Source organism: Myxocyprinus asiaticus, chromosome 17, assembly GCF_019703515.2.
Source record: "Myxocyprinus asiaticus isolate MX2 ecotype Aquarium Trade chromosome 17, UBuf_Myxa_2, whole genome shotgun sequence".
NCBI classification, from domain to species: Eukaryota; Metazoa; Chordata; class Actinopteri; order Cypriniformes; family Catostomidae; genus Myxocyprinus; species Myxocyprinus asiaticus.
The window spans coordinates 15,616,726-15,629,047 of NC_059360.1; the positions used below are offsets into that span (position 1 = coordinate 15,616,726).

A 12,322-nucleotide genomic window follows, 5' to 3' on the forward strand; every position below is an offset into this window, starting at 1 on the left:
ACTTTACTATTGTTTTGCACATTTTACTATACTATTTATAAAAATTTTTTTAAAAAAAATCTATTGAGGCAGCCATGTTATTAAAATGCACTTTTAAATTGCAAGTTTTTTTAAACTATTTTAGTTTTAGCTTCTATTTTACAGTATAAAATTGTCTCAATTTGGGTGACTTTTGGCAGCATATATTGTATAAAGATTAACAACAATAATTGAATATATGTTAATAATTCAAAAAAACTTGCTATAAATTATCATCAATGTTACAATAACAATTAAGTTTCAATGAAGCACAAAACATGTATTAAAAGGGATAGTTCACCCAAAAATGTAAATTCTCTCATTATCAATTATTCACTCACTTTCAGGCCATCCCAGATGTGTATGACTTTCTTTCTTCTGTAGGACACATACGAAGATTTTTATAAGACTATCTCAGCTCTGTAGGTCCAAACAATGCAAGTGAATGGTGACCAAAATTTTGAGCTTCAAAAAGCACATAAAAGCCATGGAAAGGTAATCCATATGACTGGATCCAGTTGGTTTTGGGTGAGAACAGACCAAAATATAACTTTTTATTTCTCTATAAATTTTGACATCTGCAGTCTCCTTGGCGACCATGATTTCAAGCTCGATTACACCCAGGGCCGTCACTAGGGTTTGAAAATTTGTTAGGTCCACAGTGAGGTGTCAAGGCTTTTACCAAAATTACACCTACAAACGCAACTTATTCTATACATACAAATTCAATATAAAAATTAAAGGACAGGCTCCAATAATAATACTGAAATTATTTTTTATTCGCAAATGCAGTTAACAATATTAATACAGAATTTTTGGCACATAGAAATGCACATTTGACAAAAAAGCATTGATTTTGAGTTGGCAGCGAAATTTACACATATTAACTACAGAAAAATCAGCAAAAGTTATTTAACAACGAATTTATCTTGGGCTATGTTAACTCCGTTACATATTAATATTATCCAAAACAATTAATTGTTTTCCTTTAGCCAGACTCTTAATTATTTAAAGGTACACTCAGTAATTTTTTCCCCTTTAAAAAAGTTTTACTCCTGAAGAAATAAATTATAATTCTGAAACATATGTTTAAAATCATGAGCACTCACATGAGATGAGGACTCTAGTCATATCAGTAACCTTATAAAAGCTGTTTTATTCTACATGAAGAGGGTCCCCTCATGCATGGGGGCTGCCATGTTAGAATCACATGACCAGCTGAATACTACTCACATAATCTTAGTAACCATCTTGTTCTTGGACACTTTCACTCTTGGATTAAATTAATCATGGTTGAATGTGAATAGTGAATTTCTACAATGATTTTAAATGATGCTGCATCCACACCACTAGGTGTCACTGTAAAGAGTGAGAAATAGTCATAACTTCATCCTTGATTCATGAGTGTCCAGGCTTTTGTTAAATTCTGCTTTGTAGTTGCCTTTATGAATATTCACCATTGTATCCAGTGTTTAACTATGGTATTAGTAGGCTCATGATAATCACAGGTTAAAAAAAAAAAAAAAAAAAGAAATCACCATGGTTAGATGTAATTATGATTTGTAAAAAAAAAAAATAATAATAAAAAAATAGAATTTGTAATGAAAAACAATATCCTATACACATGTAGAAATACTAAAAACAACCTCCATAAAAGTGACTTTTATTGCCCTAATATACAATATTTAATATTTTTGTGGGCTAATAATATAAAGTTTTTATTAACATTTATTATAAATATACACACTATTTCTGACAAAATACCATAGTTACTACTACAGTTAATGTTACTACAATAACTGTCAGGTATATTTCTATAAGGGTGCTGATTTGTGGAATGAAAAGCCTGTAATTACCGTTGTGAATGGAACAATGTTTTCCTGTTTACCTCGTCACTGTAGTTGAATATGATGGGCTGTTTAACCTGGTTTCAACTAGCTTCAGCACAGAGCCTTTAAGTGTCTCATATCAGATGGGTTTATAACAGAGAATTCTGTGTCCAATTCATTCATCAGGACGGTCCCGCTTTTACTCTGCTCTGCCCGGCAAATGTGCAGCTTCAGGTAGCGCCATTTCGTCACACTCTTGTAGTATCTGCGGACACTAAAGAATCCATCCAACTGTCTAAACTAAATTATACATGCATGAAGACATTCAAAGGAGTTTTCAACAGCTTATTTTTTTATTCAGTTGTACATAGCATCAACATTTATTTTTGATTAAGAGGTCTGGACCTCCGTGACCTCATAGCTGGTTACGGCCATGATTACACTTCCTAGCGCCATCTAGCGCTCTGCTTATGTCAAGCGCTAGGAAGTGTAATCGAGCTTGAAATCATAATCGTGCCTAGAGACTGTATTGGCAAGATGTTGATGATAAAAATGAGTTACATTTTGGTCTGTTGTCACTCAAAATCGATTAGATTGCTTCAGAAGACATGGATTAAACCACTGGAGTCTTTTATGCTGCCTTTATGTGCTTTTTGGAGCTTCAAAGTTTTGGTCACCATTCATTTGCAATGTATGTAACTACAGAGCTAAAATATTCTTCTAAAAATCTTAATTTGTGTTTAGCAGAAGAAAGAAAGTCAGACACATCTGGGATGCCAGATGTCGTGTGTCATGTACAGTAGTGGCCAAAACTATTGGCACCCTTGGCTATGAAAAAAAATCTGCATTGTTTATCCTTTTGAGCTTTCATTCAAAAAATTCACAAAAATCTAACTTTTAATTGAAGTAAAACAATTGAAACAGGTGAAATATCTCATTATTAAATAAATATTTTTCTCCAAAACACATTTGCCACAATTACTGGCACCCCTAGAAATTCTTATGAGTAAAATATATCTGAAGTATATTCTCATTCATATTTTAAATTTTTTAGTGCACCTGGGTGACTAGGAACATGAAATTGTTCAGCCATGACTTCCTGTTTCACAGGGGTATAAATATGAGGTAACACACAGGCTAAATTCCCTTAGTCATCCATCACAATGGGTTAGACTAAAGAAAATAGTTCTGATGTGCGGCAGAAGGTTGTTGAGCTTCACAAAATGAGAAGTGGCTATAAGAAAATAGCTAAAGCATTGAAAATGCTCATTTCCACCATCAGGGCAATAATTAAGAAGTTCCAATCAACCTTAGATGTTACGAATCAGCCTGGAAAAGGACGTGTGTCTATATTTTCTCCACGCACAGTGAGGAGGATGGTTAGAGTGGCCAAAGAATCTCCAAGGATCACAGCTGGAGAATTGCAGAAATTAGTTGGGTCTTGGGGTCAGAAAGTCTCAAAAAAATATCAGACATCACCTACATCACCACAAGTTGTTTGGGAGGCTTTCAAGAAAAAAAAAGCCTCTGCTCTCATCCAACAACAAACTTAAGCGTCTTCAGTTTGCCAGACACTACTGGAACTCCAAATGTGACCGGGTTCTATGGTCAGATGAAACAAAAAAAGAGCTTTTTGACAGCAAACACAAGAGATGGGTTTGGCGCACACAGAGATGAAGAAGTACCCAATGCCCACAGTTAAATATGGTGCTGGATCTTTAATGTTGTGGGGCTGTCCTGGACATCTTGTTCGGATACATGGCATCATGGACTCTATCAAATACCAACATATAAAAATCTAAACCTGACTGCCTCTGCCAGAAAGCTTACAATGGGCCTTGGTTGGAACTTCCAGCAGGACAATGATCCAAAACACATCAAAATGACCACAAAATCATGGTTTTGCCATGTCCATCCCAGTCTCCTGACCTGAACCCCATAGAAAACCTGTGGGGTGAACTGAAGAGGAGAGTCCACCAGCATGGACCTCAGAATTTGAAGGATCTGGAGAGGTTCTGTATGGAGGAATGGTCTCAGATCCCTTGCCAGGTTTTTCCTTCTCCAACCTCATTAGACATTATAAGAGAAGACTCGGAGCTGTTATCTTTGCAAAGGAAGGTTGCACAAAGTATGGAATAAAAGGGTGCCAATAATTATGGCCTATGCGTTTTGGAGGAAAATAAAATGTATTTAATAACGAGATATTTCCCCTGTTTCAATTGTTTTACTTCAGTTAAAGGTAGATTTGTTTTGCATTTTTTGAATGAAAGATCAAAAGGATGAACAATGCCGATTTATTTCCACAGCTTTCTTTGCGCATGTTTACCAAGGGTGCCAATATTTTTGGCCACTACAGTATGTGTGCCGTGACTCGTGTCGTAGCACTTCTCGGCTAAAATGATCAAATGACTTTTATTATGAAATTGAACTATTATCATACGATTGGAATGAGGAAGTGGGCTTGTAATGCACTGTTTTGATCTAGCCCTTCGCTGTTTAACCTGCTAACTTAGAGGTTTAAAATGGGGCTTTTTGGAAAGACACAAGAGAAACCACCGAAAGACCTTGTAAGTTAATACATCGTTTGTTTTGGGTGACGGGAGTGAACGGTTTTTCAATAAATGTTATATTGTAAATAATAGCAGGCCTTCAAGTAGCTTGTTTCTCGTCATATTAGTTGGCCTCTTGCTCATTGCGTAATGCCTTTAGTAATTGCTTAAACTAAATTAAACAACTCACTATAAAGTTACTCTTAATTCTGTGGGTTATGGAAACCACATTTAGAAAAATCTATCTACAATAGATAGCCTGCCTTACATGTTTTTGTTTGTCTTTTACACAGATCAATGAATGGTCCCTGAAAATCAGGAAAGAAATGAGGGTTATTGACAGACAAATCCGAGGTGAGCTCATAATACATCCAATACACATATTCCTATTGTCTACTCAAAGACGTCAAATAATTTTTTTTTTATCTCAAAGGAATTTTTTGATTAATTGCAACCTATTCTGATACTGTAATTATAAAATATTTAATGATAAAATTGTTTATAATAAGTGTGCTTACATAAGTTGTAATGGTATGTTTTATGATTTTTATGAAGATATTCAAAGGGAAGAAGAGAAGGTGAAGAGATCCATCAAAGATGCCGCTAAGAAGGGACAGAAGGATGTCTGCATCATTCTCGCCAAAGAGATGATTCAATCAAAGAAAGCTATCAACAAGCTGTACGCCTCAAAAGCCCAAATGAACTCTGTGCTTCTCAGTATGAAGAATCAATTGTGTGAGTACAGGTTTCATTTGATGACCAGCCACACAGTAAACTTAAATTGACAGATGACATGAAACAATTAAAGTGATAGCAGTGTTGTTTAATGTATTTTACAATATTTTACGTTATTTGGGTATTGCATTTGTCACTTAAGTCCAGTGCTGGGTGGATTACTTGACAAAAAATGCAATCAGTAACGTAATCTCATGGATTAATCAAATCCGATTACTTTCAACCTAATTCTATTTTATTTATGTCACATGCATTTGAGTGGGATAATCATTTTACCATAAAAGTTTAAAGAGGAAGAAAATGTATTCCATTCTGTATAACTAACAAAAAGAGCCTCATTTTTAAAAAGTGCATTAAACATTACATGAATGAAATAAACATTAAATCTAACAGCAATGACAGTGCATGGCCAAAGTTTATAATTCAAAACACTGAGACATCAAGTTCATTTTAAGTGCATAAAGCAATAGCAGCAGCAATAGCAGCATTGCGAACATTACAGGGGAAATCAACATAAAGCAATCATAAAATGAACGAAAATGAATGAATCAACAAACGAATCAACAGCAACGACGTTGGACAAAGCTTTCATCTAAAAACACTTTTACTGCTTACTGAAAGTCCATTGCCTATTCCAAAGCAAGAATATTCTAAAAGAGCAAAATCTTACTGTTGTAACATAAAAGTAGCACATGCTCAAAATTTTCATCTGTGAGACTATTGCGCTTCGGGTTAAGAATATGATGATATTGATATGAAAATGATGCCAATGCCTGGTTAATATGTAATCATGTAATCTATAATAAAGTAACTGTAGTCCAATTATGAGTATTTTAAAATGTAATTTAATCTAATTACAAGTACTTGTTTTTTGTAATCTGATTACATAATCCAGACTACATGTAATCCGTTACTACGCAGCACTGCTTAAATCACATTTAAGGGCCACTTAATTTAAACAACCCAGATTAACCTTAAAGGAATATTCAGGGTTAAATACAATTTAAGCTCAATCGACAGCATTTGTGGCATAATTACCATAAAAAATCATTTTGACTCGTTCCTCATTTTCTTTAAAAAATAAAAAAAAAGCAAAAATTGTAGTTACAGTGAGGCACTTACAATGGAAGTGAATGGGGCCAGTGTTTGAAGGGTTTAAAGTCAGAAATGTGAAGCTTATAAATTTATAAAAGCACTTACATTAATTCTTTTGTTAAAACTCATGTATTATTTGAGCTGTAAAATTGTTTGTACAGTAATTTTAAGGCTTTAGGGTTTGTTGACATTACATCATTATGGCAACAAACATATAAAAATGGCTAGTAAGCGATCTTATCGAACTAAAATCATGTTAACACACATATTGTTTAAGTCTTTTGAAATAATGAGTGTTTTAACGTTTACGGATTGGCCTCCATTCACTTCCATTGTAAATGCATCAGTGTAACCCCGATTTTTGCTTTTTTAAAGAAAAGGAGGACAAGTCGAAAATAATTTTTGTGGTAGTCAACATTATGGCACAAATGCTGTCGATTGTATTGAACCCGGAATATTCCTTTAATATATATACGTGTATCCAGGGTCCAAAATTAACTTGTTTCCACATCTGCCAATATGTGAATAAATTTAGAACATTTACTAACCATAAATATCACTTTCCTGCAATGAAACGATGTTTGGTCACTTGCAGCATCATACATGCAAACATTAAGGAGGCACATCATTATTTTATTATATAATATATTTGTTTTAGTGGTTTAATGGCAAAAATATTCTAAATATGTGTTGCCACATGGCATTTTGGAGGGTAAAAAACTTCATCCTATTTAACTTATTAGATTTAGATCATAAATAGATCATATGATGAGAAAGTAAAAATTGTTAGAAGATGCATGGGTCATGGCAGATGTTTCCTTGTGTGGACCGTTTGTATGTCATGTCACTTACATCAGCAAGGGTCGGACTATTCGGTTCCTTCTAAAGTTATTGGGCACTGGCGATTAACTCTACCCTGTGTGTGTCCTCTTACAGCTGTACTAAGAGTGGTTGGGGCCATGCAGAAAAGCACAGAGGTCATGAAAGCCATGCAAAGCCTGGTTAAAATCCCAGAGATTCAAGCCACCATGAGAGAACTCTCAAAAGAGATGATGAAGGTCAGACACTTAAATCAACACTTCTTCAAATAGTGAAGGGTACATATCTAATGTTAAGCACTGATATTATACAGGCCGGTATCATCGAGGAGATGCTGGAGGATACAATGGAGGGTATGGACGATGAGGAGGAGATGGAGGAAGCAGCAGAGGCAGAGGTGGACAAGATCCTCTTTGAAATCACAGCCGGTAAGGGACCATGTAATCCACACCTACAATGTGGAAAGCCATTTCCTATTATAGCAATGCTTCAGTAACGGCACAAAAAATATTGGTACTACAAATTTTTAGACACCTCAAGGTTTAATTCGATTCAACCCTACTACACATGTATAAACTATGTAATAATAATCTTTAAGCTGTTTGAGACTCCAAAATGATGCCTAGGTTTTTGCCTTTGCTCTATAATAGGTGCTCTTGGAAAAGCTCCCAGCAAAGTCACAGATGCCCTGCCTGAAATGGAGCCACCTGGGGCCATGGCAGCCTCAGAAGATGAAGAAGAAGAAGAAGATATTGAGGAGATGCAGTCCAGGCTAGCAGCACTGAGAAGCTAAAAGTCCTTTATTCTTCACCCTCAAGCTCTGTAGGCATAGACAACAGCCCCATCGCTTATTTCTTCTGTGGTTTTTTTTTGTACGAATTGTACCTATAAAGACATCTGGCACTTTGGCACATTCATTTTAGGGCTAAAAACTGCACAAAAAAATGAATTAATGTATATTGAGGAGGATATTGAATAGAAAAGCTGACTCTTTATTTGATAGAATGGATAAAAACAACATATGTTATGAATAGTAATGTTAAATACACAAATGTGGTAGCATCTGGATGCATATTTCAGCTCATTGACTTTTTAAGGCCATTTTGTTTACAGATATTTAAATTCCACCGGTTTAAAATCTATGCCTATAGCTGAACAGCTTGTCCAAGGATCTGTTGTGCAGTGGTGTGTTATATTGGTGTTGGTCCAGGTCGTTTTGTTTCTCTTGTCAAATGTGGATTTTTTTTTTTTCTCAGGCCTCTTACTTAAGTGAATAGTTGTTTCCTATATCTGGTAAATTGGTTTTACTAAGTAGCACAAATTCATGGATGCCATTACTTGTAAATCTTGTACAAATACTGAATATAAAAATATTGATAACGGGTTGCATTGTTGTTTTGTAAGTAAACACTCCATTATAAATGCAGTGTGGTTCAAATAGCTATGAATAGGAATAAAGCAATAGTTGTGCACGGTAACTGGCTGGCTTTTAAAGCTGGCCAGGCCCACACCAGGTGTATCAAACCTGAATGAACTGATCCCACTATGTCTATTTTTCTATTATGTTTCTACGCAAGTTGGACTTCTGCCTGTTATTGTTCAAATCCACTTTTATTATGCTTTTGCTATTCAGGTGAAAGAAATGCTCAATGTTTTCCTGGATACTCCCTGATGATGTAAATGGCTGTCAATTCAACTGCATATAAAAGCACATCAGTTGTTTAACACTATAATAGCTACAAGGTTGTATAGAAACGTGTTATTTTACACATGGCTTTTTGTTTCTTCAGCCAGTGCTATCCAATACTTTAAGTTTAGAGAATAGTGTGTGTTTGCTATAATTCTAACATGCCTAAATAAGAAACAATTGCACTCCGACAGAGAAGAGAGAGAGAGAGAGAGAGAAATGAGTGCAATGTGACATAATTAGTTTTTATTATGACATGGCGAAATCAAGATCTGGGTATTTCATGTACATTGTGGACTCTGGAGTTAACAACAAGTAGTGTACAGATCCAGACTCAGTTTGTTGTGTCTAATCATTTATAATCTCTTGAATGAACCAAAGGGATTATTTTGCTTCATTTCAGACCTTTGCTGTTGTGAAAAAGTTCACATGTGCACAAACATTTGTTTTGTACATGGTGAAAAATATGTTAATACTAATACATTTTTACGAACCAAAATGGGATATTTTAGTACATTCAGAGAGCCAATGATCTCTTGCAATGTTATTTGCTTTAAAGAGAGTTCATAAGTAAAGATCTCATATCACAAAATAATAAACAGCACAGAGAATACACTCCATAGACTGCTTAAGAGGTAAAGGGAGGGTTGGCATCTTGTCTATTGGGATTCAATTGACATTTTTTTTTCTTTTCGTATCTCAATTTGTCTCCCTTTCAACCCCTCCCTCTCCACTCATCCACGGTTTTGTGTGAGGAAACCAGATATTCTGAGTATCTTTTGACTGTGAATCTAGGTTACTTGCCACTAATGTTGAAGCATTATTTTTGGTTTTAGAAAGACAAACTGAAATACAAAAATATATTTTCCCTTATTACTATAGATTTGGTAAATCGGAAGGTTTCCACAGATAGCCTAGTGATTACAGTTTGGGTTGTTGTCTATAGATTATGTAGAATAGTTTCTTTTTTTTTTTGTCCTGTATAATTTTTCTCAGAGAGCATCATTGGCTTTAACAATAGGTGTATTGCAAAATTATTGGTCTGTCTACCTGGACAGCACTTTTGGGCAACATAATGTGTGCTGTCAATCCAAACAGCATTTTTACATCATATGATACAGATGTTATCTAAGAAGTCACCTCATTAGATTTTGAAACACAGCCAATTAAACTGGTTAGACTTCACAATAAAGTGTCCATGTTTCACATATTAAATGATGTTATAATTAAATACCATAATTATAACAGTAATAACAATGCCATTACAAGAGAAACCAGGATATAATCCATACCCAGTAGGTGGCATAATGCACAAAGAATATACATCGCCAAAAACAAAAGAAGTGAAAGTGGAGATTTATATTCAAAAATATTGATCTGTTTCTCATGCACACCTATCATATCACTTCTGAAGACATGGATTTAACCACTGGAGTCATGTGGATTACTTTTATGCTGCTGTGGCACACAGGTCTCTTGCTCATTGTAAAGGAGGAAGCGGGAACTGGGTTTACACCCAAATGACTTTTAATTCAACACAACATAAAATTGCTTTTCAGCATAACAAAACTATAACACACACAAAGCTCTGTGTGCTCTCTCATTCTGTTGACTTTTCAGTCCAACAGGTGGAATGCACACATTTAGTGGCTGTGTGTACCTCCCTCTCTCTCCCGAACTGGCATCTCCTGCTCCTCTTTATCCCTCTCCCGGCTGATTGCGGTAACTCAGCACCAGGCGTCCATCCTAACAGCCCCGCCCTCCTCCTCGTCACAGCTGCCTTTTTGTGCTTTTTGGACTTTCAGAGATCTGGTCACCATTCACTTGCATTGTATGGGCCTACAGAGTTGAGATATTCTTCTAAAAATCTTTGTGTTCAGCAGAAGAATGAAAGTCATACACATCTGATGGCATGAGGGTGAGTAAATGATTTGAGAATTGTATTTTTTGGGTGAACTATCCCTTTAAGCATAACTTACTTCCCAATTCTTGCAACCAAGGCATCCGGAGGACGTTTTACTTGTACTATTACAGTTGTTTTCAGCGATGATCCGTTTTCATTATAATTTTTTTTTCATGTTGCGGTAATGACAATTGGGGGTAAAACTGTCATAAAATGTAGTTGTACAATGATTTTAAAATACTTTTTAATTACAAATCTGCAAAGATTAAAGGCAGATTTTAGTGATTATTTCTATGATGGGTTAGGAGAAATGGGAGTAGCTAAAATATGCTACCTAATTGTCACAAAAATAGTGTCACAAAGTAAAAAATCTTAATAGACCCCAAATAGTCTTCATTTCATATATGTACTGTAAAAAATAAACAAAAAATAAATAAATAAAATCATGTTGTTTTTACAAAGAAAAGAAAAACTGGCAGCTGTGGTTGTCAGAATAATTATGTAAAAAAAAATATAGTAAAAATGTAAACAACTTTACAGAACAACCTGTAAATTTGACAATTTAAAACTTGCAATTTACATGACCACGCTGGCACTGTAAAAAAAAAAAAAAAAAAAAATCTGTTAAATTTAAAGTAAAAATAAAAACGTCATAAACTTGATATTAACTTTCTGAAACTGTAGAAATCTGCTTTTCACTTTTTAATGTATCGTTAATCATCGTAAAAATAAATAGTGACTCGTTTAAAGTATAACGATAATGACCAATAAACATATAGAGATACTCAAACACTAAACACCATCAGGGTAACATGTGAAATTAAAATAATGCAATAAACATTAACTAAACTACATCAAATATAACACAGAACACCCCAATGTACATAACTGATATTAAAAACAAGAAGAAACATAACTATTCCCATAAAATATAATGAAATATGATGGATCATGCAGGGAATTGTGGGAACGCCCGATTATTGTTTTTTTAATGTAATTTTAACAATAATTTACTGTAAAAAGTACATGTACTCTCTTGTTAAACAATGTCAATTTTTTTATCATACAAGAAAATCATACTTTTTACATCTAAAAAAATGTCATTTTTACAACATTTTATTGTAAAATACTACTGTATTGTCTTAAAATATATATAAAAATGTTTTACTGTATATTTTACAGTTACTATTCATTAATCAATTAACGTTTTATTTCTGTAGCATTTTTACAGTCTTTTACCGTTAAAAGTACATACATTTTGTTACAGTGTATGTATAACAGTTTTGTATTTGTTTCTTTTGATTTTAGATTAAATAGGAACAGGACATTTTCTTGACAGGTTTCGTGAGAATCGCCTACTTGTGTAAATACACAGTAAACACTCTCAAGCAACCAGTTTTATTTTTATTTTTTATTGTTATTATTATTATTATTATTATTATTATTATTGCATCGCCTCGTTCTGCAAGAGACATTGCCTTAATTTTGGGCCATTTTTCTATGTGACTAAAACGGTGTATTTAATCCTAAATAAGATAAGTATCATTGCGTTCTATTTGTAACATAACGGGAAAATGTTCCTGAATTTTTCTCATGGTCATCCTCCGTAACGCACATGTCTAGAGATCAGAGCGCGTGCGCTGACGCGTCTGTCAAACGATCAGTGCCGACAACAGTAGCGCAGGAA

General features: G+C 34.4%; 1 protein-coding gene across 1 annotated transcript; it reads left to right on the forward strand.

Moving 5' to 3' along the window:
* Positions 1–4,259: 4,259 nt before the first annotated feature.
* On the forward strand, positions 4,260–8,430 carry LOC127454884 (charged multivesicular body protein 3-like). Its single transcript, XM_051722379.1, has 6 exons — positions 4,260–4,414; positions 4,690–4,750; positions 4,952–5,131; positions 7,163–7,284; positions 7,359–7,473; positions 7,696–8,430. Exons 1-6 carry the CDS (start codon positions 4,370–4,372, stop codon positions 7,836–7,838), a joined length of 666 nt encoding a protein of 221 aa, XP_051578339.1. The 5' UTR covers positions 4,260–4,369; the 3' UTR covers positions 7,839–8,430.
* Positions 8,431–12,322: the final 3,892 nt, after the last annotated feature.

Coding starts and splice junctions, on each gene's coding strand:
- LOC127454884 (XM_051722379.1), top strand. CDS start 4,370: ATGGGGCTTTTTGGAAAGACACAAGAGAAACCACCGAAAGACCTT. Junction 4,751..4,951: donor TATTGACAGACAAATCCGAG/GTGAGCTCATAA, acceptor ATTTTTATGAAG/ATATTCAAAGGGAAGAAGAG. Junction 7,285..7,358: donor TCTCAAAAGAGATGATGAAG/GTCAGACACTTA, acceptor GATATTATACAG/GCCGGTATCATCGAGGAGAT.